Source organism: Lynx canadensis, chromosome A1 (genome assembly GCF_007474595.2).
Source record: "Lynx canadensis isolate LIC74 chromosome A1, mLynCan4.pri.v2, whole genome shotgun sequence".
NCBI classification, from domain to species: domain Eukaryota; kingdom Metazoa; phylum Chordata; class Mammalia; order Carnivora; family Felidae; genus Lynx; species Lynx canadensis.
Genome location: NC_044303.2, coordinates 517,256 through 543,611, shown reverse-complemented (window position 1 = coordinate 543,611; position 26,356 = coordinate 517,256). Strand labels below are relative to the sequence as shown.

General features: G+C 39.1%; 1 protein-coding gene across 1 annotated transcript in view; it reads left to right on the top strand.

Moving 5' to 3' along the window:
- The window catches only part of CENPJ (centromere protein J), a 51,194-nt gene continuing 24,838 nt past the window's right edge, over positions 1-26,356 (top strand). The window contains exons 1-9 of the mRNA XM_030307201.1: positions 1-65; positions 1,621-1,828; positions 3,185-3,694; positions 4,193-4,316; positions 9,891-10,190; positions 12,124-12,235; positions 13,519-13,621; positions 13,747-15,376; positions 18,856-18,988. Of these exons, the coding sequence (XP_030163061.1) occupies positions 3,251-3,694; positions 4,193-4,316; positions 9,891-10,190; positions 12,124-12,235; positions 13,519-13,621; positions 13,747-15,376; positions 18,856-18,988 (2,846 nt within the window). The 5' untranslated portion in view covers positions 1-65; positions 1,621-1,828; positions 3,185-3,250. The remainder of the gene's footprint in view (positions 66-1,620; positions 1,829-3,184; positions 3,695-4,192; positions 4,317-9,890; positions 10,191-12,123; positions 12,236-13,518; positions 13,622-13,746; positions 15,377-18,855; positions 18,989-26,356) is intronic.

Genomic DNA, 26,356 nt, shown 5'->3' with positions numbered 1-26,356 from the left:
CATAAGTGCGGTGGCGATTTTCGCTGTGGTTTGAGTGGACTGAGAGGCCAGAGGACTGCGGAGCGGTAATGTGTGGGCAGAGGAGCGGGGGAGCTAGTGTGTTTGTGGCCCTGCGCCTAAGAGTGCTGGCGGTGCGTGGGAGGGATCTGCTCCGGCCTCAGCGCTGGCTCAGCTGGGCGCCAAGCGAGCCGGACGCTCGCCGGCCGTGCGACGGTGGCCAACACTTCTGTGGCCGTCCCAGCTTAGCGCTGTTTTTGTGGGGAGCCTTCTTTTCAGGGACTCTCACCGCCTGTGGTTTGGGCTTTACTTCAAACAGCTGTTCAGAGGCGCGGGGGACACAGTGGGTTCGAGAAAGTGTAAAGTTGGTTTGCTTTCTGTCCTTACGTAGGCCCGTCATCACCCTAGTCGTCCTTGTCTTTCAAAGCTTTGCTGTGCATTCGTGGCGTTCGAGGACTTGTATTTGGGGGACTGTTAAATCACCTCCCTAACCAACTAGTTATACGGTCTGAGGATGGCTTTGAGTTAACTGTTTGTATCCACTTTTCCCCTCAGAATGCAGAAAATGTATCCCCCCAGACTGCTTTAACGTTTACATAGCAGTCTTTGGAGGTTGCAAGGCTGTCCATTTGTTTCAAACAGATTTTAATGTCTAGAAAATCCTAGTCCACATACTAACCCTTTGTAGACATACTAACCCTTTGTAGACATATATATGTTCCCTTTAGCAAGGCCTTCCCAGCAATAAATAGCAGATGAAGTGAAACTATTTTTATTCATGCTGACAGTAAATATACTTTGAAGGTCATAGTCATGAAGTTGAAATGAAGGAACAGAGGTGTTAAGTGCGGGAAGACGCAGATGCCTTGAATGCTGCAGCACAAGGGGACTTGGACTTGTCAGTCTAGTAGGGAACTTCTCTAGTTTTCAATGTTACAGAATAACCTTGTTGCTTGTGTCTCTAAATTCGGATTTCAGAAGTTTCCTGCTAAAGTCACTTCAGTTTAACAAAGATTACCTGGCTGGTTTTGATGAAATGTTGGTCCTTTTTCAAAAGGCGTCATCTCAAAAATAATTAGAATTACTTCGCTAAGAACAGATTTTCAAAAATTATTCAGGAATAGCAGATATTAAGCAATCTTCCCTAATCTTAAATGTACTACCCAAATGTATACACCAGAGTAATCCCCACTAGTTAAAGATAATAAGACTCCCTATCGTCCCCAAAGGCAGAAGCCGCTTCTCAGTCAATGATGCCAACCCCCAGCTTCCTAGATAACCATGAGTCTGACTTCTGTACCTATACATTTATTTTGCCTGTTCTTGAACTTCATATTAAATGGGAACATACAGGTGTGAATTCGTTGAGAGTTGGACTCAACATTACTCACCTGTGTTGTCTGTAGCAACAGTTCCTTTTTTCCTTTCTCTTTTTAATGTTTCAGTAGCTGTGGTTCTCAAAAGTGGTAAAAATCACACCGCCACTTTGGTCTTTGCTTATTGAGTAGTTTGCGAGCAGTCGTTTTGTCTTCTATTTGGACAGTTGTACACACTGGTGATTCACAGCATTTGTACCTAATGCACTGAGGAGTTTTAACAACTCGACTCATGACGCTGTTTCAGGATTGTGCTTCAGAAGATGGAGGACAAGTATTTTCAGCGTAGGTCGCTGAGTGCAGTAAATCAACAAGGGAAACAGCAGTCACTTGATTTAAAATTCCATTAAATCCGGTTTTGATGAAGTGACACCATCTGTCTTTCAGTTCGTCAGTCATACTGAGTACTTTCAAGTGCCGAATAGTGGCTACCAGAATGGACAGCACAGGTCCAGGTAACCTTGCTTTCCTGTCTTTATCTCTTGCACACTGCTCTGCACTTTGCCTTTGTCAACTTAACAATGTGTCTTGGATATTCCAAGACGGCCATATCAGTCAGTACCTGGTCTCGCTTGTTCTGTTCAGTTGCATAATATAAAAGCCATAATTAGTCGGTCCCCTCTTGATAGACATTTAAGTTAATCTCGGTTTGTTACAAACGTGAACTTGTGCCAATATAGCACACAATGCCTAGATGTGAAATTGCTAAGTCAGAGTTTCTGTGCATTTACGATTTGGATAGATAGTGTCAAATTGCCCTTCAAAAGGTTTTACCAGTTTACATTCCCAAATGACGCTTTATGGAAGATTTCTTTTCCACACTGGGGTTTATCAGTTTTTTAGTTTTTGCCAACCTGGTATGTGAAAACTGGTATGTCATTACTGTTTTAATTTCTGTTCCACTTGAGTGAGTATGAGCATATTGTAATGTTTGTGCGTCTGTATTTTTCTGCTTGTATCTTTTTTTTTTTTCAGACACTAGGTACAAAGCTAAATAAATACATGTATGCCTCCAAATTGCCATTTTTCATTTCCTTTTGTATTATATTGATAAAGTTAAAATCTAGAATTGTGTCTGAAAAATAATGTGAAACGTCATTTCGCTTTGGTACTAGATTTTCTCACCCCTCACTTCAGAGATATGGCTATACTAATTCTCTCCTCTGTCCATCCTCATTAGCCTACAGACCTGCTTTTATTTCTCCTGTCTTAAAAAATCATTCTTCACCATGCTTCCCTGTACAGCCACCGTTCCATTTATTTCCTTCCCTTTATAACAGAACTCCTGGGAAGAGTTAGCTGTCCTTAATTTCTCATTCTTTCATGTATTTCCTCCATTTAAGCTTTGGCAGCGTCCCTCTCCCTTCCAGCTGCTCTCATTGAAGTTATCATGACCTTTACGTTGCTCAATTCCAAGATCAGTTCTCAGTTCTCACCCTTCGTCTGTTAACAGCATTTAACACGTCTCTTTCTTCCTTGAAACTCTTTTTTCACTTGGTCTCCAGGACACTACTTTCTACATTTTCTCTTTTTTGTACCCTCAGTCACTTAGTGATCTCGCCCAGTGTCAAGGCCTTAAAAAACATCTATATGCTGATTCTGTCAGCAAGGAACTTAGGTTTTTGATTCACTCAATTTGGATATTTTTAAGACTTAAAAAAAACAAACAAACAAACCACGTAACTTCTTGCCCAGTTGCTTTGCTGATTAAGTCTTTTGAATTTGAAATATCCAGTAGATTTTTGTGCTGGTTCGCGGTTTGGGTAGAACAGCTTTAACCGATGTTTTTTGTTGGCATCTTCTTTCTACAGGCATTGGAAATTAATAGCAGTTCCAGCTTGTATATTATTTAAATATAATAGTGTCGTTGGACTAAAATGTTCGTGATGCCAGCCTCTTCAGAGTTAAACAGTGGGCAGAGCTTCCTAACCCAGTGGATGACCAATCCTTCTCGGGCTGGGGTCATATTAAATCGTGGATTTCCTATTTTGGAGGCAGACGAAGAGCAGCGAGCAAGTGTGAACATTTCTACCAGCTTTCCTGTTAAAGCCACGCATTTTTCAGATAGCTTCACCTTTATAAGTGAAGAAGATTCACTTCATGAAGAACAGAAGTTGGACTCTAACAGCCCTTATAAACTACAATCAAATAAGTCTGAAACACATGCAGTGTTTCCTTTAACTAAAGAGGAACCACAAATAGTGGCATGTCAGGGTGCTCCTGGACACTGGGAAGATAACAAAAATGACATTGTCTCAGATCTTTCAAGTGAATGCAAAGAAGTGCCTTATAAAGACCCACTTTTTAAAAAGCTTGAACAGGTACAACAGAATTTGGCCTAATGTATTTGCATTATTGCAAGTTTCTGTTGATGAAAAGTTTTCTTCCCCTTTCCTGGGAAATCCTCAAAATACCAAATTTTGCCTTTTATCTAATGTGAAACATTAACACAGGTTTGATATGTAACATACAACACTCGAGATAACAATGTCTTTTAAGTTTCTGCTTCGTTTGGTAAAAACTGAATTGGAAATGGCTGATTAGATATTAAAGGGGAAAAGTTGATCATAAATGTACTGATACCTATCGTATTGTAAGAATCTACAGATTCAAATGACTTTTTCTGTTTCTATGTTTCCTTCATAAAAAATAGGATTTTAGAGTTTGGGTGGCAGATGTAGTTACTTAGGGATCACTCTTTGAAACTCTGTATTAGAGATGATACGAAAAGGGAGATGAGAGGGGTTAAGATAAATGTAAGGAGCAAAGATCCCTAAAGAAATGTAAAGTTAGTTTAATCAAGTTTTATGTTTAAAAAGCTGAAAGAAGTACAACAGAAGAAGCAGGAACAGCTGAGGAGGCAGCATTTCGAGCAACTACAGAGACTTCTGGAAGAACAAGAGAAGCTGCTCACTACTGTGTCTGGGCACCAACCACTCCCAGGTACTTTGTGCTTACACAGAGCCTTCAGTCAGCTCAACAGTGAACAGTGACATTTCTCACCTTTAGTTGTTTGACAGGTTTTTTCTGCCATTACTCTCTCATATGTGGTGAACCCCAGTTTCTTTAGGGGCCTTGCAGATAACTATGAAATGGTGGTGGTGGTATATGATTGGGACAGGTGGGAGCTGGGCCATTCTGGAGCATGTGTGCCCTGCTTAACGGCAGTCATACTTATTTATAAAATAAAAGTTTGAAGATTTTTAATTTTTTTTTAACATTTACTTATTTTTGAGAGACAGAGCATGAGCGAGGGAGGGGCAGAGAGAGCGAGGGAGGGGCAGAGAGAGAGAGGGAGGGGCAGAGAGAGAGAGGGAGACAGAATCCAAAGCAGGCTCCAGGCTCTGAGTTGTCAGCACAGAGCCCGACGCGGAGTTTGAACCCATGAACCGTGAAATCATGACCTGAGCCTGAAGTCGGACGCTTAACTGACTGAGCCACCCAGGTGCCCCTAAAGATTTTTTTTAATGTTTATTTATTTTAGAGAGAGGGAGTGAGAGAGCAGATGAGTGGGGAGAGGGGGAAAAGCAGAGAGAGAGAGAGAGAGAGGGACAGAGGATCCAAAGTGGGTTCTGTGCTGACATCAGAGAGCCCTGTGTTGGGCTTGAACTCAAAAACTGTGAAATGGTGACCTGAGCCAAAGTCAGATGCTTAATCGATTGAGCCACCCAGGTGTCCCTATAAAATTTTAAAAAGACCTAGCAGAATAAAAGATGTAGAGCCAAATTTGGCCTAGGGCTACTGGCTTACAACCCCTGCCTGAAGAATGAAAAACCCCGTAGGGTGTCTGGGTGGCTCAGTCAGTTAAGTGTCTGGCTCTTGTCTCCGCTCAGGTCATGATCTTGTGGTTTGTGGGATCGAGCCCTGCATTAGGCTCTGTATTGATAAAGCAGAGCCTACTTGGGATTCTTTCTCTCTCTCTCAAAAAAAAAAAAAAAAAAAAGAATGAAAAACTCCTCAGGGTCATAATGGTAAAATATATGTAGAGGCTACTCTGGTCAGCAGAGGAACCATACCAAAAATATTTTCTATGGTGGCAGATGACACATCTTTTGTTGTATACTAGATCAATTAACAGAAAACACGGTATGCTTATCAGGGGACTGTAAACCTGTGTAAATTTGATCTCTAGCAGTGGTTTTGAGAGATGTTTCACCATACCACATTATAACAAAAACATTTAAAATCGTGACTCACAATTTCAAAGAAATTTCGTAAATCAGTCTTTACTGGTATGCCTGGCATGTTGTAAGGATGTTCTCTATTTATTTTGTCCTAATCTCATTCATTGAAAAAAGTACCAGTCATGATTCTGATGATAAAATTACTAATGGATTGTATCCCTTAGTTTGAGAAATAGTGATCTGGAACATGTGTTTGCTTTTTTTTTTTTAAATTTTTTTTTTTTTTTTTCAACGTTTATTTATTTTTGGGACAGAGAGAGACAGAGCATGAACGGGGGAGGAGCAGAGAGAGAGGGAGACACAGAATCGGAAACAGGCTCCAGGCTCTGAGCCATCAGCCCAGAGCCCGACGCGGGGCTCGAACTCACGGACCGCGAGATCGTGACCTGGCTGAAGTCGGACGCTTAACCGACTGCGCCACCCAGGCGCCCCATGTGTTTGCTTCTTGATGGCACCTTCCCAGAGACACAGTGCTGATTCACAAAAGTGCCTGTTCTGTTCAGAGGTTGCACTGGGCATTGAGAATACGAAGAATAAAAGACATTGGCAGATGAATGTGCAAAGTAGCTGGATGGGATTCAGGGAATAGTAGTAGTGATAGTGATGAGAAATGTATCAAATGAAGAGTGGTTTAGGGAATTAGGACGTTTATCTTAGTAAATGTAGAGAACCCGGTGTGTGTCTTGAAATAGTTGAATGGGTCAGGGTTCCTTTATGGAATACATAAGAGGATAATCCAGATCATTTCAATAACAGCCTGTGATACTTTTTAAGGTAGAAATAGCACTACGGTAGAGCAATAAGGAAGCAGTTTCAACATTGTTGATATAAAAGCTAGCGCCTCTCAATTATGGCACATTGCTTTTAGGACAGTGATTTTTAACACTGTTTGGTCTCAGGACCACTGAACACTCTTAAATTAATGAGGACTCCAGAGTATTTGTTCTATGGGCTATGGCTGTTGATACTTAACTATCAGAAATTAAATTGGAGAAATTAAAAAACTAATTCATTAAAATAAAAAGCAGTTACATGTTATCATAAGTAACTTAATGAAGAGGTTTTTCTAAAAAATTAGAAGAATGGCATAGTTTTATATTTTTGAACATCTCTTTTAACTTCTGGTTTAAAAGAGCTCAGCTGATTGTCCTATCTGCTTCTGCATTCATTCTCAAGTTATGTTGTTTTGATTGAAGCATGTGAAAAAAAATTTGGCCTCACATGGATGTTTACTTGGAAGAGGGAAAGAAGAGTACTGTAATAGCCTTTTCAAATAATTGTAGTTATTTCTTTGATATTGCACCCAAACCTAACAATTGGCCGTTTCTTAGTGATAATTCAAAGTATGGAGTCTGAAACTATATTAATGAACTTTTTTATACTCCATTACATGAAATATATTGGGATATCTTGGCATTTTGAATGGCTCTTTTATCATGCATGATTTAGTAAAATTGTGCATTGGTTATTTGCAAAGTAGTGGTTCACTGAGTTCTGTAGGTCTTTAAAATATACTTAAGTGTATTTTATCATATAATATCAAAAAATTATATCCATTAATACCACTACAGAGCTCATCGTAAAAGTCTTGAAGTAACAGGGTGCTGCCTGGGTCGCTCAGTTGGTTGAGTGTCTGACTTAGGCTCAGGTCATAGTCTCACAGTTCTTGAGTCAGTGCCTGCATGGGGCTCTCTACTGTCAGCGCTGAGGTGCTTGGAATCCTCTGTCTCCCTCTCTCTCTCCCTCTGCCCCTGCCCAACTTGTGCTCTCCCTCTCTCTCTCAAAAATAAACGTTAAAAAATTTTTTTAAGTCTTTTTTTTTTTTTTTTAAGTCTTGAAGTGTTATGAAGCTGTCAAGCTCATGGTGGTAGGTTTGTTTAATAAATTCTAATTTTTACTAGAGACTTCAAGTTTTACTATTAAATACTGTAGTCATTTTTTTTGAAGTGACTGGCTCACTTGTTTAATTTTTGAGAAACTGTCTGCCAAGTACGAAGGTTTAAATCATCATAGTTTTGTCATTTATTCTTTCAAGTAAAAATGATGTTCTTTGAGAGAAGTGCCTAGTCAAGCTTACGTCTCAAACCAAGCTATGTCTTGGTTTGCAGTAGAAGTGATTTATGCACGCTTTTTGTTTTGTCCTATAGAATGTTGAAATGACACTTGAACTCAACAGTTCAAATTCAGTTTAAAAATTAATAATTCTTGCAACTTTAGGACCTTTTTATTTTATTTTTTTGAGAGAGAGTGCGCTGAGGAGGGAAAGAATCCCAAGCAGGCTCCACATTCAGCATGGAGCCCAACATGGGGCTTAATCTCACAACCGTGAGATCTTGACCTGAGCCAAACCAAGAGTTGGATACTCAACCAACTGAAACACCCAGGCGCCCCTATCTAGGACATTGTTAAATAAAACTGTTTGTTTGTTTTTAGAGAGAGAGAGAGACAGCGAGAGAGAGAGAGAGAGAGAGAGCACCAGCAGGGGAGATGGGCAGAGGGAGAGAGAGAATCCTAAGCAGGCTCTACACCCAGCGTGGAGTCTGATGTGGGGCTCGATCCCACGACCCTGGGATTATGGCCTGAGCCAAAATCAAGAGTCAGACGCTCAACTGACTCAGCTACCCAGGCGCCCCTGTTTTTTGTTTGTTTGTTTTTTGTGGTGACTAATACAGTGACTGCTAGCACAGTTTGGTGCCACTGTTTTGCTGTCCTGCTTTTGAGTGAAGGTACCACGGGTTTCTGTTTTGCTCTTGCACCATTAGTGCATGAAGTGAAAAAGACAAATACTATCTTAATATCTTATGAAAATAGATTTGACTTTGTGGATGCACTGAAAGAATCTTAGAGACCTTCAGGGGTTTACAGACCACACTTTGAGAACTGCTTCTTTGGAGTATTGCACTTTTATCAAAGACATCTTCAGTCTGAAGTGAGGTGACTATAAGTCAAAAACATTTGGGGGTGCTGGGTGGCTCAGTCATTTGAGTCTGGCTTTTGATTTTGGCTCAGGTCATGATCTCATGGTTTATGGGTTCAAGCCCCGCATTGGTCTCTCCACTGACAGCGCAGAGCCTACTTAGGATTCTCTCTCTCTTCCTTTCTCTCTGCCCCTCCCCAACTCATGCTCTCTTTCTCAAAATAAATAAACTTAAAAAAATCTTTGGATGGAGAGAGTATTGTTCTATAAAAGAAAGGAGTTTGAGCCTGATAGTCTATGAAGACCTACCTCATTTCCAGTTTTATTTGTGATCTGGGATGAGGCAGAGGGTTTGAGAGATGGGTGGCATGGCTCTTATAAAACCCTTCACATTGTGTCTTCTCTTCTTCGATTTATATATTTTTAAATATTTATTTTGAGAGAGAGGGAGAAAGAGAGAGAGTGTGTGAGCAGGGGAGGGATAGAGAGAGCGAGAGAGAATCCCAAGCAGGCTCCATGTGGTCAGCACAGAGCCCAATTTGGGGCTGGAATGCACAAACCCTGAAATCCTGACCTGAGCTGAAATCAAGAGTTGGATGCTCAGCTGACTGAGCTACTTGGGTGCCCCTTCTGGTTTTTTTTTTTTTTTTTTTTTAAGATTTTATTTTTAAGTAATCTCTACACCCAACTTGGGGCTCAAATTCATAACCCTGAGACCAAAAGTCACGTGCCCCACTGACTGAGCCAACTGGTGCCCCTTCACTTTTTTTTTTTTTAACATTTTACATTTTTTCAATGTTTTTTACTTTTTTTTGAGGGAGAGACACAGAGTCCAAGCAGGGGAGGGGTAGAGAGAGAGGGAGACACAGAATCTGAAGCAGGCTCCAAGCTCTGAGCTGTCAGCATGGAGCCTGATGTGGGGCTTGAATTCGTGAGATCATGACCTGGGCCAAAGGTGGATGCTCAACCAACTGAGCCACGCAGGCACCCCAGGTGTCTTTAGGGAGCTTATTTGTCTTTAGGGAACTCTTCAGATCATTTACAGCTATTGGCATTGGTGCTCTCTGTGTTTGTTGTGGGGCTGCAGAGTTGAGAATTCCAGCAGTGCTCACAGATGGAAGATGAATGGTGCCTTCCAGAAGCAGGCTGTGTTGCAGCTGTGCCAGGTCTATACTGCACATCAATTGTCGTATAAACATACCCTTGATTCAAATTATGCAGCGGTCATTTTGGACTTCTAAATTTCATCATTTTGTTAAATAGAGTTTCCTAATATAAGGAGGAAAAAATACTTTGATCACTTTGGAGAAAACCTGGTAGGTAGGGATCACTAACAGGTAGAAGCGAAAATGTTCTAGGAAGTCATTAGTTTTGATAATTTTTTTTTCTTTTTCAACTATTTTTTTTAATTGCAAGGTTTAACCCTGCTGCCTGATGGTCAGAGCCAGAAGTATAGATCTCCAGGAAATTCAACCACTGTAGAGAAAACCTCGCCCTTCCTACCATCACATGTCTACCAGAATCAAACCCAAGAAAAAACACACACTTCCAACATTTTATCTGATGAACAAAACAACTTCTGTAGAACTACTCATCCAGATTTTGTCTTAACTGCAAAAACTGGTGCTCCTCTCACTTTGTTTTGTGAGGCACAATATCAAGAAGCACTTGTGAAAAACAATGATTTGAAGGAAGAAAACCATGACTATCCTATAGGTGAGTTACTTCTATTTCTCTCTTTTGTACTTAGCTAGCAGTGTTACCAAGCTGTGCTAAGACAAGAAAAGTCCTTCCTGCATTTTTTCCCCTGTCCTCCGTGCCTGTGGCTTTAATTATGAGCCCCTACATGTTGTGTAACCATTGAGCCTGGATTGGACACAGAACTGGACACAGAATTTTGTGACTTTCTGAGAATAATCGCAATACTCATGCTGATTTCAAACCTCTCAAGGTAGCATGGGGTCTTCAAAAAGGGGGATGGTGGGTTCTGTGTGTACTATTTTTCTCAGAGCTTAGAAATAGTTTGAGGTTATGTAGTATGTGTGGTAGTGGAGGGGCACATGATCGAAGATGGGAAATGTGAGAAATAGGTTGGTGGTGGCAGTTGTTATTCAGAAGAGAAATTCCGTCCACTCCCAGACACTCGGTTTGCCCTCACTGTACCTCTGTATTCCTCGCGCTCAACATGTTTTTGCCAGAGAACTGGCAGCATCTGATGGTCTAAACTCATGGAGGTCTTGTGGCATTTCTGGTGTAGTTTCTTCTGGTCTTTTTTTTCCTTTTTTAAAATGCTGTTTCTGTGCCCCATTCCCCCTTCCACTTTTTTTTTTTTTTTACATTTTGTAACTGTAAAATATTGTATAATTGTGTTCTTTTCCCAGCCAAGATGGAAAATCATGTGTTCTTTTCCTACTCAAACATAATGGTAAATTTCATAGTTTCATAACCATAATTTTAATGGTTGTCATCATGCTGGTCATCAAATAATATATCAGTATTTAATGTTCTTTGCAGTAGGGCTGAGTTGTTTCCAGTATTTTTAATTTGAATTTTATTTTCAATTTTGATGGTGTTTTCATGAATATGTTCTTCGGAGAAAGTTCTAAAAAAGTGCAGAAAATATGACAAAAGGTGTCTACCCTTACTAGTTAGGATTGGGCACCTTTGTGCATAGTATTTTATTTCTGATTTAGAATATGGAAAGGTCACATGCCTTTTAAAAATTTTTTAAGCAGTATACTCTCTTACCTTTTTATTTTGGAAAATTTCAAACATCCAGAAAAGTTGAAAGACTATTGCAATGATTAATAATAGACCTTGATTCAGCAGTTAATATTTTGCTGTATTTACTTTGTCTACATATTTTTCTATGTGTGTATGTATATCTATACATCTGTATTTCTGCCTACATTTAAATGTAACTTGCTCAGTCATTTCATTGCAAGTAATATGCAGGCATTATGTTACATCACTTCAAATATTTCAGGACACATCAAGTAAAAATTATGATATTCTTCTGTATAGATAGTATTCTCTAATACTATTCCTTAATATTTAAATTCATTTTAGAATTCCCACCATTGTCCCAAATATGTGTTTTTTTAAAAAAACCAGGAACAGTCAAGTTCATCTGTTACATTCAGTTGTTACAGCTCTCTTTTTAGTCTTTTTTAATGAATTTTTTAAAAATTTATTTATTTATTTTGAGAGAGAGAGTGAGTGCCTGCGCAGGAAAGGGAGAGAGAGAACCCCAAACAGGCTCCATGCTGTCAGTGTGGAGCTGGAAGTGGGGCTTGATCCCCACAAACCATGAATTCATGACCTGAGCCGAAATCAAGAGCCTGATGCTTAACCGACTGAGCCACTCAGGTGATCCTAGTCTTTTTTAATTTAGAAAAGCCCATAACATTTACCTTGTGAACAGTGTCATGTTTTAAATAGGGTTTTGTAGTTTATCTCCTATTAAAGAAATCATATTAAAAAGTCATATAAAGAAGTCATAATAAAGAAATCCTTGAGGGTTCTAAAATCTTTGGCATATATTACTTTTGATAAATATTACTTTAGCATAGTAACTTGTAAAATTCTCAGGTTTTAAGATGTTATTCTTTATTTTTTGGAACTAAATTGTTCCTAATTTTTATCCTAGGAGAAGGTGTTTCACCATGTTGGGAGAAAGTGGCCGAACCTATTCCGGAAGGGAAAGATGTGAATGTAAAAAAAATTGGTGATTCTTCAGAAGTGGCTAATATTGAAGAAAGGTATCATCCATATTGAAAGGAATAAGAAGTGTGACAGTTTAATGTAATAGCCAGCTATTATGGTAGAGCACTTTCTTTTTAAAAAAGACCCATGGTTTTCTTGTTTTTGCTTGAATATGCTTTTAAGTATAATGTTGAAGTTACAACTTACCACATATTGTCAGCAACAGACAGTGGTCGGGGAGACCTGTCAGATCAGATAGCTTTGCATTGTTTTGGAAGAATTGAGCAAACTTTTTTCACCAAAGAGAAGAAATCTGGATAAAATTAATCTTCTCTCAAATAGGTAAATCCTATTTTGGCAAAGACAAAAACAAATTAATATTGAGTCTCACATTTGGTGTCACTTATAAATTATAATTGGGTAAGCTTAGTTACAGAATTTAAAAATCTTATGACAAATATAAACTATCAATATTGAGATTGTTTCTTATTTTCTTAAATACTTGACATATTTTAATAGATGTTATGGATGGGCAAATTACTTCTGATTATTGCTCTATTACATTGTCAAGGATCTTGTTTTTAAGTTTTTTTTTAACGTTTATTTATTTTTAAGAGACAGAGTGTGAACAGGGGAAGGGCAGAGAGAGGGAGACAGAATCCGAAGCAGGCTTCAGGCTCTGAGCTGTCAGCACAGAGCCTGACGCAGGGCTTGAACTCACAAGCTGTGAGATCATTACCTGAGCTGAAGTTGGCACTTAACCAACTGAGGCACCCAGGTGCCCCTGTCAGGGATCTTTCTTAAAGTGCTTATTTGATGAAGTATTTTCAAAATATATTTTATTCTTAGTTATTTATTTTTTTAATGAAATTTTTAATGCATTTTTGAGAGACAGACTGTGAGTGGGGGAGGGCAGAGAGAGATACAGAATCCAAAGCAGGCTCCAGGCTCTGAGCTGTCAACATAGAACCCGACGCAGGGCTCAAATTCACGAACCATGGGATCATGACCTGAGCTGAAGTTGGATGCTCAATGACTGAGCCACCCAGGCGCTCCTCAAAGTATATTTTAAAGTTATATAATCTATAGGCAAAAAATGAACTTCAGAAGGGTTTTTTTTTTTTTTTTTTTTTTTTCCAATCATGTCTAGAGTGTTGTATTTTTCTGTATTTTGGGAGATGGGGTAGGATTATAGCTTTCTTTGGATTCTCATACGGGGTCTGTGACTTTGAAAACGGTTAGTTCTCAGTGTAATCAGAGGTATCTCTGTCAGGCACACTGAGGCAGATATTCACCACATCTTGACTTGCATGCTAAATAACTTTATTTTTATGATTAGGCCTATTAAAGTTGCTATCAGAGAGAGGAAACAGACATTTGAAGACTACTTAGAAGAACAAATTCGACTGGAAGAACAAGAACTGAAACGAAAACAACTAAGGGTAGGCATCGCCACTATCTTGATTAAGTTAGATGAGCCTTTAGAGATTTATTTATAATTTGCTTTAAAAAGAACATTGAGATAACTTGGATATACCAGAATTAATTCAAATATTCTTTATTTTAGGAAGCAGAAGGATCATTGCCAATCAAAGCAAAGCCAAAACAACCATTCTTGAAACGAGGAGAAGGTTTAGCTAGATTTACTAATGCTAAATCTAAGTCTCAGAAAGGGAGAGAAAGTAAACTAGTGCCTAATCAGAGCATTTCAGAGGACCAACCTGTGTTTAAAATGGATAGACAGCAATTCCAGCGGAAAACTGCTCTAATAAACAAAGAACTGTGTACAGAGAACCCTCCTGTTAAAAAGAACAATAAAGCTAGGGCCAGCAGTGGTTTTGTCACACTTAGTCAGAAGCCAAAAGTGCTTAAGGGTAACAACAGGAAAAGTCTTTCTCCATCAGGATTGAAAATACTGGCAGGGAAGAAATGTGATGGGCAATCTAGAGACCAGATCAAATTAGAAAAAAAAGTTGAATCTAATAGTAGAGAAATGCCCGAGTGTGCAAAACCTTGTGATGTTGGTTGCAAAGTCTGGAATAAGACACCAGGTAGAGACAGACTTCCTCTTTCAGCAGGGCTGGTCAGCTGCATGGCTTCTAAGAGCCCAATAAATGAGACCTTGAAAAAGTCAGAATCTTCTCTTGACATTTCTCTTCAGAAAAAGTTAGAAAAGTGGGAACGAGAAAAGGAAAAGGAAAATTTGGAGTTAGATGAATTTTTGTTTTTGGAGCAAGCTGCTGATGAAATATCATTTTCCAGTAATTCTTCATTTGTACTGAAAATCTTAGAGAGGGACCAGCAGATCTGCAAAGGGCACCGACTGTCTTCCACCCCTGTCAAAGCCGTACAGCAGGAGAAGATGGTGACACTGGATCCCATTCTTCAGTGTAACCACAATGAGGCTCCAGACTGTACTGAACCTGATAATGTGTGTGAGTGTGAGGTCGCACCCAAACAGACTGATTCAGTGTCCTCACCTGAAGCACATAGGGAACAGTCTTGTAAAGTCAGTAGGAAAGCATTCCAAACTAGCACTTCTGAAAATCAGACTCGGTGGAATGTAGGTGATGACGAAGGTGCCATGGACAGTGACAGTAGCACCGACTCTGAGGAACAACTTGATGTTACCATAAAACCATCAACTGACGATAAAGAGAGGGGTTTCAGCAGCAGAGAAGACAGTCCACAGGTCTGTGATGGTAAGGGGCCTTTTAGGGACACTGGGATGCAAGAAGATCAAAGGAGAGATGTTGATTTAGATTTGTCCGATAAAGATTACAGTAGTGATGAGTCTATCATAATAGAAAGCTTGAAAAACAAAGTTTCTGAGTCCTCAAGAAGACCCTCATCTGTAAGTATGAGTAAAATTGACTTTGACGATGAAAGAACTTGGACTGACCTTGAAGAGAATTCATTTAAACATGATGCTGTTCTTGGGACAGAGGTCACTAATGGGACTCCTCAGACAGCCTACCCTAATAAGAGTGAAATATGTGTACCAGACAAAGCAATAAAAAGGAAGGTCGCACCAGTCAAGAAGGGAGAAGACTTGAGGAAATCCAGTAGGAGCACAAGCCCTCCTCCTACGTCAGATCTCATGATGAAATTCTTTCCTGCTTTGAAACTGAAACCCAAATCAGATTCACACTTGGGAAGTGAACCCAAGTTAAACCCAAGTCAAGACCAACCACCTGGTAAGTCAGCATTATAAAATAGGTATCAGAATGTTATAAATTTAACATTTATCTTATCAGTAGGGGTATCTTATCAGAACACTTAAAATCCTAATCGTTCTAGTTGCTCAGTAGAAGTCTAAGTAGGTGATTGTTAAAATTTGATTTGTTTTGTGGGTCTAAATAATGTAATGGCCGCTAGTACAAAAGATATGGATGCATTCTGATTTCAGATTTTCTAATTTAAGCCTATGTCTTATTCTCAAGGCTGTAACATTAATTGCTTCATTATGAATTGAGGTAACATAAGTTTCTTTTGTAACTAGAGTATCCAATCTGTGGTTTGTATCACTATGAGGTGAACCTTTGTGTGTGCACTTTTTAAAATGACTATGTATTTACTTATTTTTTTTATTTTTATTTTTTTTACTACTCATGTGCTAACTTGCTAGATAGGACCAAGAAGAAATACAGTAAAATTGAAGTTTCCTTTCTTCCCTATATTTGGGTTCCTATTCCTTTTCCTAGAGGAACTTATATTCCCATTTCATTTGTATATTCTAAAAAGATTCTGTGCATATGAAAGCATATGTGGAGTGGGTATGTAATCTTCTTTCTACACAAATGAAAACACTTAAAAATTTTTTTTTAATATTCAGTTTTTGAGAGAGAGAGGGTGTGAGCAGGGGAGGGACAGAGAGACTGGAGACAGAATCCAAAGCAGGCTCCAGGCTTTGAGCTGTCAGCACAGAGCCTGATGTGGGGCTCGAACCCTGGAGCTGTGAGATCATGACATGAGCCAAAGTTGGACACTTAACTGACTGAGCAATCCACGCACTTTGAAAACCCGTTTTTTATAGGCCATTCTTCACCTTATAATAAATTTTGGAGATTGTTTTTTCCCGCTTACACATCTGCCACGTTCCATTTGATGGTTGTATAGTTGATGCGATGGACTTCTAAAACTTATATGGAAAACTCCTTTCCATCATATCATGTAGTAAACTGTGAATGCCTACCAAAGCACAGGTGCTTTAAATTGTAGGGGTGCCTGAGTGGCTCAGTCGGTTGAGTATCCGACTTTGGCTCAGATCATGAGTTCAAGCCCCGCATTGCCTCTGTGCTGACAGCTGGGAGCCTGGAGCCTGCTTCACATTCTGTGTCTCCCTCTCTCTCTTCACCTCTCCTTCTTGCACTCCATCTTTCTATTTCTCAAAAATAAGTAAACATTGAAAAAAATGTAAATTATAACTTAAGCTATGTAAGTAGGCTTCTTGCCCAGTGTGAAGCCCAACAGAGGGCTTGAACCCATGACCGTGAGATCAAGACCCGAGCCAAGATCAAGAGTTGGACGTTTGGGGCACCCAGGTGGCTCAGTTGATTTAAGTGTTGGACTCTTGATCTCCGCTGAGGTCATGCTCTCATGGTTTGTGGAATTGAGCGCCACATTGGGCTCTGGCCTAACAGGGCAGAGCTTGCTTGGGATTCTCTGTCTCACCTTCTCTTTGCCCTTCCCCGCCCACACATGTGCTCTTTTTTTTTCTCTCTCAAAATTAACAAACCTGAAAAAAAAAAGAGAAAGAGTTGGACACTTAACTGACCGAGCCACCCAGATGCCCCTAACTTAAACTATTTAAAAAAATACTTTGATTTTAAAAGTAGTACTTTTTGCAGAAAGTTTGGAAGCTTAAGTATAGAATGAAAAATGTTTATAACTGAACTATCCAAAGGTAGCTGTGATACCATTTTGGAATTTTTCCTTCCAGTCATTTTTCCTATGTATTTTTAATATGGTACAGACATTTGTTAAAACTTATGTTGGGGTGCCCTCGTGGCTCAGTCGGTTAAGCGTCGGACTCTTCGTTTTGGCTCAGGTCGTGATCTCGCGGTTTTGTGAGTTTGAACCTCGTGTTGGGCCCTGTGCAGGCAGCATGGAGCCTGCTTGGGATTCTCACTCTGCCTCTCATTCTGCTCCTCCCCACTCGTGCTGTCTTTGTCTCTCAAATAAATAAACTTAAAAAAATGATAAAAAAATAAACTGACTTTATCTTTTTTGGGGCACCTGGGTAGCTCAGTCAGTTAAGCATCTGACTCTTGGTTTCAGCTCAGGTCTTTTCTCAGGATTTGTGGGATTCTCTCCCTCTCTCTCTTTCTGCCCCCGCTGCCCTGCTCTTTCTCTCAAATAAACTTAAAAAAAAAAGTAAAAAAACTTAGCTTTTCTTTCTTGGGGTGCTTGGGTGGCACAGTCAGTTAAGCGTCTGACTCTTGGTTTTGGTTCAGGTCATATCTCACAGTTTGTGAGTTTGAGCCCCATGTTGTGCTTTGTGCTGACAGTGTGGAGTCTGCTTGGGATTCTCTCTCTTTCTCTGCCCCCGTGCTCCAGTCTCTTTCTCTCAAAATAAATAAACTTAAAAAAAAAAAAACAAACCAAAAAACAAATTACCTTATCTTCTTTGACCAGGTGTATAATATGCACTGGCCATTTCTTTAAAACACTTTTGTGTATTTTAAAAATGGTTGCAGAACATAGGGTGCCTGGGTGGCTCAGTTGGTTAAGCATCTGACTTCAGCTCAGGTCATGATCTCATGGTTTGTGGGTTCAAGCCCTGAGTCGACTCTGTGCTTACAGCTCAAAGCCTGGAGCCTGCTTCACATTCTGTGTCTCCCTCTCTCTCTGCCCCTGCTTGTGCTCTCTCTCTCTCAAAAATGAATAAACATTAAAAAATTGTTTAAAATGGTTGCAGAACACTATGTGAATACAGCATCATTTTATTCAGTAATTTCCTTAATGTTGGGCACTTAAATTATTTTTCACTGTTAGAAATAATGTTGCAGTGCATATTTTTGTGCGGAAATCAATTTTTCAAAAGGGTAGTGGAAGAACAGAAGTGTTGGCTTTTTTACTCTTTGAAATAGCAAATTGGTATGTGAAAAACATCTTAATTTGTATTTCCGTGATTAGTGGGAGTAAACTTTGATTTTGATGTTAATTATTTGCTTTAGATGTCTTGTGAATTACTTACTCATGTTCATATATACAGATTTAAATTGAAGTGCAATTGATGTACAACATCAGTATTAGTTTCAGGTATACATCATAGTGATTCAGTATTTTTATACATTATGAAATGATCCCATGATATGTCTAGTTTCTATCTGTCACCATACAGTTATTACAATATTGGCTGTTATCAAAAAGACAAAAAACATATGTATTAGGTTTTTAAAAATTATTTGAATGATTTCTTTTTATATGTAATGTTAATTCATTGGTAGATTGTTACTCTTCAGTTGAATAATGTCTTTTTGAAATATAGATTGGTTTTATCTGGAAAGTCAGGGTCATATAGTTTTTTTTTTTTTTTTTCAGAGGCGTTGTTTCTTGTGCATTTTAATAGTACAGATGTTTACCATATATTTGGCTCTTAGTATTAATAGCTAGCTGGTTTCTGCTGCTGAAGACCTTTTGTGAAGTTCTATATATATGTCCTATTTTATAGGTGACAGTGCTCGATCTCAAGTTTTGAGAGAGAAAGTAATTGAATTGGAAACAGAAATAGAAAAATTTAAAGCTGAGAACACATCTTTAGCTAAACTTCGCATTGAACGGGAAAGTGCCTTGGAAAAACTTAGGTAAGTTTGCATATAAGTTGGGAAAAGATACAATGATTCACTTTTATCTTTAAGATTTTATCTAGAATATTTGAAACAAGTTTTGTCGATCCAACAATAAAAAGGAAAAGGAAGTGAAACCTTTACCACATAAGAATTAAAAAAAAAAAAGATTTTTTTTTTTTTTTTAACATTTATTTATTTTGGAAAGGCAAAGAGAGACAGAGCACAAGTGGGTCAGGGGCAGAGAGAGAGGGAGACACAGAATCCAAAGCAGGCTCCAAGCTCTGAGCTGTCAGCACAGAGCCCAGTGTGGGGCTAGAACCCAAGAACTGTGAGATCATGACCTGAGCTGAAATTGGACACTTAACCGGCTGAGCCACCCAAGGCGCCCCACCGCATAAGAATTTTTTAATTAAAATGACCCACTGTCATCAGAAATGTGTTAGAAGGGGAATTCTCTTAGTGATGAGTTCATAAATTGAAATTTGACAAGCATTTTGGAGCTGTGATTTCAGGTGCTACCTTGGCCAATGCATTAATTTTCTAGGGCTAATGTAATAAAGTACAGTTCATCCTTGAACAATGCAGGAGTTAGAGGCTCCAAACCCCTGCACAGTCGAAAATCCACATAAAACTTTGACTCCCTAAAAACTTAACTACGAATATTCTACTGATCATTGATTGGAAGCCTTAACCAATAACAGTTGATTAACACATAGTTTGTTATATGTGTTATATACATATTCTCATGATTAAAGTAAGGTACAGAAAAAAAAATGTTAAGAAAGTCATAAGGAAGAGAAAATACATTTATAGTACTGTACTATAAAAATTCTTTATGAGTGGATCTATGCAGTTCAAACCATGTTGTTTAAGGATCAACTGTACACACAAATGAGGTGGGTTAAAACAACGGGAATTTATTTTTTCATGGTTCTGGAGGCCAGAAGTCTGAAGTCAAGGCATCCAGTGGAACTATGCTTTCTTTTCTTTTCTTTTCTTTTTTAAAATTTATTTAATATAATTTATTGTCAAATTGGCTTACATACAACACCCAGTGCTCATCCCAAGTGCCCTCCTCAATGCCCATCACCCACTTTCCCCTTTCCCCCACCCCCCATCCACCCTCAGTTTGTTCTCTGTATTTAAGAGTCTCTTATGGTTTGCCTGCTTCCCTCTCTGTAACTATTTTTTCCCCTTCCCTTCCCCTAGGGTCTTCTGTTAAATTTCTCAAGTTCTACATGAGTGAAAACATATGGTATCTGTCTTTCTCTGACTGACGTATTTCACTTAGCATAATACCTTCCAGTTCCATCCATGTTGCTGCAAATGGCCAGAGTTCATTCTTTCTCATTGCCAAGTAGTATTTCATTGTATATGTAAACCACATCTTCTTTATCCATTCGTCAGTTGATGGACATTTAGGGTCTTTTCATAATTTTGCTATTGTTGAAAGCGTTTCTATAAACATTGGGGTGCGTGTGCCCCTATGCATCAGCACTCCTGTATCCATTGGGTAGATTCCTAGCAGTGCTATTGCTGGGTCGTAGGGTAGTTCTATTTTTAATATTTGGAGGAACTTCCACGCTGTTTTCCAGAGTGGCTGCACCAGTTTGCATTCCCACCAACAGTGCAAGAGGGTTCCTGTTTCTCCACATGCTTGCCAGAATCTATAGTCTCCTGATTTGTTCATTTTAGCCACTCTGATGGTGTGAGGTGGTATCTCAGTGTGGCTCTGATTTGTATTTCCCTGGTGATGAGTGACCTTGAGCATCTTTTAATGTGTCTGTTGGCCATCTGGATGTCTTTGGAAAAGTATCTATTCATGTCTTCTGCCCATTTCTTCACTGGATTATTGTTTTTCGTGTGTGGAGTTTGGTGAGTTCTTCATAGATTTTGGATTCTAGCCCTTTGTCCGATATGTCATTTGCAAGTATCTTTTCCCATTCCTTTGGTTGCCTTTTATTTATTTATTTTTTTTTAATGTTTTTATTTATTTTTGGGACAGAGAGAGACAGAGCATGAACGGGGGAGGTGCAGAGAGAGAGGGAGACACAGTATCGGAAACAGGCTCCAGGCTCCGAGCCATCAGCCCCGAGCCTGACGCGGGGCTCGAACTCCCGGACCGCGAGATCGTGACCTGGCTGAAGTCGGATGCTTAACCGACTGCGCCACCCAGGCGCCCCTTGGTTGCCTTTTAGTTTTGTTGATTGTTTCCTTTGCAGTGCAAAAGCTCTTTATCTTGATGAGGTCCCAATAGTTCATTTTTGCTTTTAATTCCCTTGCCTTTGGAGATGTGTTGAGTAAGAAATTGCTGCGGCTGAGGTCAGACAGGTTTTTTCTTGCTTTCTCCTCTAGGGTTTTGATGGTTTCCTGTCTCATATTCAGGTCTTTCATCCATTCTGAGTTTATTTTTGTGTGTGGTATAAGAAAGTGGTCTAGTTTCATTCTTCTGCATGTTGCTATCTGGTTCTCCCAGCACCATTTGCTAAAGAGATTTTCTTTTTTCCATTGGATGCTCTTTCCTGCTTTGTCAAAGATTAGTTGGCCATACATTTGTGGGTCCAATTCTGAGTTCTCTATTCTATTCCATTGTCTATGTGTCTGTTGTGTCTTGGTGATTACAGCTTTGTAGAGGCAAGTCTGGGATTGTGATGTCTCCCACTTTGGTTTTCTTTTTCAATATTACTTTGGCTATTTGAGGTCTTTTGTGGTTCCATACAAATTTTAGGATTGCTTATTCTAGCTTTGAGAAGAATGCCTATGCAATTTTGATTGGGATTGCATTGAATGTGTAGATTGCTTTGGGTAGTATTGACATTTTAACAATATTCTGAGCATGGAATGTTTTTCCATTTTTTTGTGTCTTCTTCAATTTCCTTCATAAAGTTTCTATAGTTTTTAGTATACAGATCTTTTGCATCTTTGGTTAGGTTTATTGCTAGGTATTTTATGGTTCTTGGTGTAGTTGTAAATGGGACCAGTTTCTTTATTTGTCTTTCTGTTGCTTCATTATTGGTGTATAAAAATGCAACCAATTTCTGTACATTGATTTTGTAACCTGTGACTTTGTTGAATTCATGTATCAGTTCTAGCAGACTTTTGGTGCAGTCTGTTGGGTTTTCCATGTAGAGTATCATGTTGTCTGTGAAAAGTGAAAGTTTGACTTCTTAGCCAATTTGGATGCCTTTTATTTCATTTTGTTGTCTGATTGCTGATGCTAGTACTTCTAACACTATGTTAAACAACAGTGGTGAGAGTGGATATCCATGTTGTGTTCCTGATCTCAGGGGGAAATCTCTCAGTTCTTCCCCATTGAGGATGATATTAGCTGTGGGCTTTTCATAAATGGCTTTTATGATGCTGAGGTATGTTCCTTCTATTCCGACTTTTGAGGGTTTTTATTAAGAAAGGATGCTGTATTTTGTCTAATGCATTTTCTGTATCTATTGACAGGATCATATGGTTGTTATCTTTTCTTTTATTACTGTGATGTATCACATTGATTGATTTGTGAATATTGAAACAGCCTTGCAGCCCAGGAATGAATCCCACTTGATCATGGTGAATAATTCTTTTTATATGCTGTTGAATTCGATTTGCTAGTATCTTGTTGAGAATTTTTGCATCCATGTTCATCAGGGATATTCGGCTGTAGTTCTCCTATTTTGTTGGGTCTCTGTGTGGTTTGGGAATCAAAGTAATGCTGGCTTCGTAGCATGAGTCCGGAAGTTTTCCTTCCATTTCTGTTTTTTGGAACAGCTTGAGAAGGATAGGTACTAACTCTGCTTTAAATGTCTAGTGGAATTTTGCAGGGAAGCCATCTGGTCCAGGACTCATATTTATTGGGAGATTTTTTGATAACTGATTTAATCCTTCACTAGTAATGGGTCTGTTCAAGTTTTCTATTTCTTCCCATTTGAGTTTTGGTAGTGTGTGGGTGTTTAGGAATTTGTCCATTTCTTCCAGGTTGTCCAGTTTGTTGGCATATGATTTTTCATAGTATTTCATGGTAATTACTTGTATTTCTGAGGGATTGGTTGTCATAAATCCACTTTCATTCATGATTTTATCTATTTGGGTCCTCTCTCTTTTCTTTTTGAGAAGCCTGGCTAGAGGTTTATCAATTTTGTTTATTTTTTCAATAAACCAATTCTTGGTTTCATTGATCTGTTCTACTGGTTTCTTAGAGTCTATATTGTTTATTTCTGCTCTGATCTTTATTATTTCTCTTCTTCTGCTGGCTTTGGAGTTTCTTTGCTGCTCTGCTTCTAGTTCCTTTAGGTGTGCTATTAGATTTTGTATTTGGGATTTTTTTTTTTTCTTGAGATAGGCCTGTATTGCAATGTATTTTCCTCTTAGGAGTTCCTTTGCTGCATCCCAAAGCGTTTGGATTGTTGTATTTTCATTTTCATTTATTTCCATATATTTTTTAATTTCTTCTTTAATTGCCTGGTTGACCCATTCGTTCTTTAGTAGGATGTTCTTTAACCTCCATGCATTTGGAGGTTTTCCAAACTTTTTCCTGTAGTTGATTTCAAGTTTCATAACATTGTGATCTGAAAGTGTGCATGGTATGATCTCAATTCTTTTATATTTATTGAGGGTTGTTTTGTGACCCAGTATGTGATCTATGTTGGAGAGTGTTCCATGTGCACTTGAGAAGAAAGTATATTCTGCTGCTGCAGGATGAAAAGTTCTAAATGTATCTGTCAAGTCCATCCGGTCCAGTGTATCATTCAGGGCCCTTGTTTCTTTACTGATTCTCTGTCTAGATGATCTATCCATTTCTGTAAGTGGAGTATTAAAGTCCCCTGCAATTACCACATTCCTACCAATAAGATTGCTTATGTTTGTGATTAGTTCTTTTATATATTTGGGTGCCTGTGAATTCAGTGCATAGACATTTATAATTGTTAGCTCTTGATGGATCGACCCTGTAATTACTATATAATGCCTTCTTCGTCTCTTGTTAACTGCCTTTAATTTAACGTCTAGTTTGTCTGATATAAGTATGGCTACTCCAGCTTTCTTTTACTTCCAATAGCATGACAGATAGTTTTCCATCCCTTCATTTTCAATCTGAAGGTGTTCTCATGTCTAAAATGAGTCTTTTGTAGACAGCAAATAGATGGTTCTTGTTTTTTTATCCATTCTGATATCCTGTGTCTTTTGATTGGATCATTTAGTCCATTTACATTCAGTGTTATTATTGAAAGATGTGGTTTTAGAGTCATTGTGTTAACTGTAGGTTTTATGCTTGTAGTGATGTCTCTGGTACTTTGTGGTCCTTGCAACGTTTACAACGTTTACAAGCATCATAACTTAAATGGGTGCTAAGACTCAAATGAGAAAAAATGAAAAAAAAAAAAAAACCCAAAAGAAAGGAAAACCTCTAGGAATAACCAAGGCCTTTAAAGAAACTGTAAGAATGCCCACAATATTGAAACCCTCCTTTTTTTTAAAAGGGGATTTTTTTTTTTGGCTTAAAATATTTCACTTGAAATGAATTTATGTCAGCTGTCAATGAAAGAATGTCACTAATACACTGTGGACACCTTTGGTTTGCAATGCAAATCCGTGCCCTTTTTTTTTTTTACATGGTGAACTTCAACCTAGCAATTATTACAACAGATGTTATAGTCTAAAGCTCAAACACATTTTAGCAATTTTGAAATTGAATTGTGTACAGACCAAATAAAACGTACATCATAACACACATTCCCACCTAAGACCCTGGGGGACCCTTGAGCCTTCCACGTCGACCTCAGTGCCTTTTCACTCAAGTGCTTTTCTCAGTCGTCGAGATTGTCTTCAGGCTCGCTTTTGGTCTCCTTAGGCTCAGGCTCTGCGTCTGGTTCCGGCTGTGCTGATGTGGTTGTGGGAGCAGCAATGGCTGCAGGGGTACAGGAGCCACAGCAGGTGCATCCACGGCCTTTTCCTTCTTGTGTTTTTTGTGCTTCTTGTGCTTCTTATCCTCCTTGTGTTTCTTGTCCTTCTTTTTCTTTTTCTTCCCACCTCTTTCTGGGTCTGAGTTCCTCGCCAGAGATGGGCTTGGTGTTGGGCTTTTAGCTTTTTTGACTGGTACCACTGGTGACCAGTTGGTAAAGGGTGACTGAGACTGGACAGGAGACTGAGTTGGTGGGGGCTTTTTAATTGTTGGCTCAGGAGATCCTGAGACAGATTGGGAGGATGAAACCCTCCTTACAGACTGAGGGCTTGGTGAGGCAGCCTGTTTTGTGTTTTTGGGTTTCGGAGTCCTGGAGACTCTCCTGATGGGCCTAGTACTTGGACATCGGGACTGCCTACTTTGGAGTGATTGATGATGCTCCTCTTCGAACAGGTGGAGGACTTGAGGTCTGAGGACCTCAAAGCCATTGTGAGGGTGAATGCTGTTTGGTTGTGGTAACTGGGGCTCCTAGGTAGATCGGCTTGGGGAAGACCCTTTCCTATGCTTTGATACTAATGAATGTGAATGTCTCTTGGTGACTGGGGAGGTTCTTTGTTTGGTAAGTGGAGAATGGGAGAACCCACACTTCGGTGGTGGAGATGGCAATGCCCTTTGTTTAGGAGGGGGAGGGGGAGAAGCCGTTCTTCTTTTTGGAGGTGGAGGAGAGTATCTCCTTTGTATTGGAGGAGAGTATCTTCTTGGGGAAGGTGAGGGCCGACGGGGAGGGGTGGGGTAGGAGAAGTGTGTTGCTGGCAATCCTTGGCATTTCTTGGCTCACAGCTAAACATTTGGGTTGTTTCTACCTTTTGATTATTGTGAATAATGCTACTAACATTGGTGTACAAATATCTGTTCAGGTCTCTGTTTTTAGTTCTTTGGGGTATATACCCAGGGTTGGAATTGCTAGATCATATGGTAATTCTATACTTAATTTTTTGAAGAACTTCCAAACTTTTATACAGTGGCTGCACCAGTTTGCATCACATTAATTGATTTGATATGTTGAGCCAGCCTTATGTTCCAGGGATGAATCCCACTAGGTCATGGTGTAAATCCTTTTAATGTGCTGTTGGATTTGGTTTGCTAGTGTTTATTGAGGATTTTTACATCTTATATTCATCAGGGATATTGGCCTGTAGTTTTCTTGTGGTGTCACTGTCTGACTTTGGCATCCAAGTGATACTACCCTCATAATAAAATGAGTTTGGAAGTGTTTCTTCTCTTTTTTTGGAAGAAGTTCAGGAAGGATTGGTATTAATTATTTTTTGAATGTTTGCTGGAATTTACCTGGGAAGCCATCTGGTCCTGAACTTTTCTTTCTTGGGAGGTTTTTGATTTCTGATTCAATCTCCTTATTATGGGTCTCTTCAGCCTTTCTGTTTCTTCTAGATTCAGTTTTGTAGGTTGTATGTTTCTAGGAATTTGTCTGTTTCTTC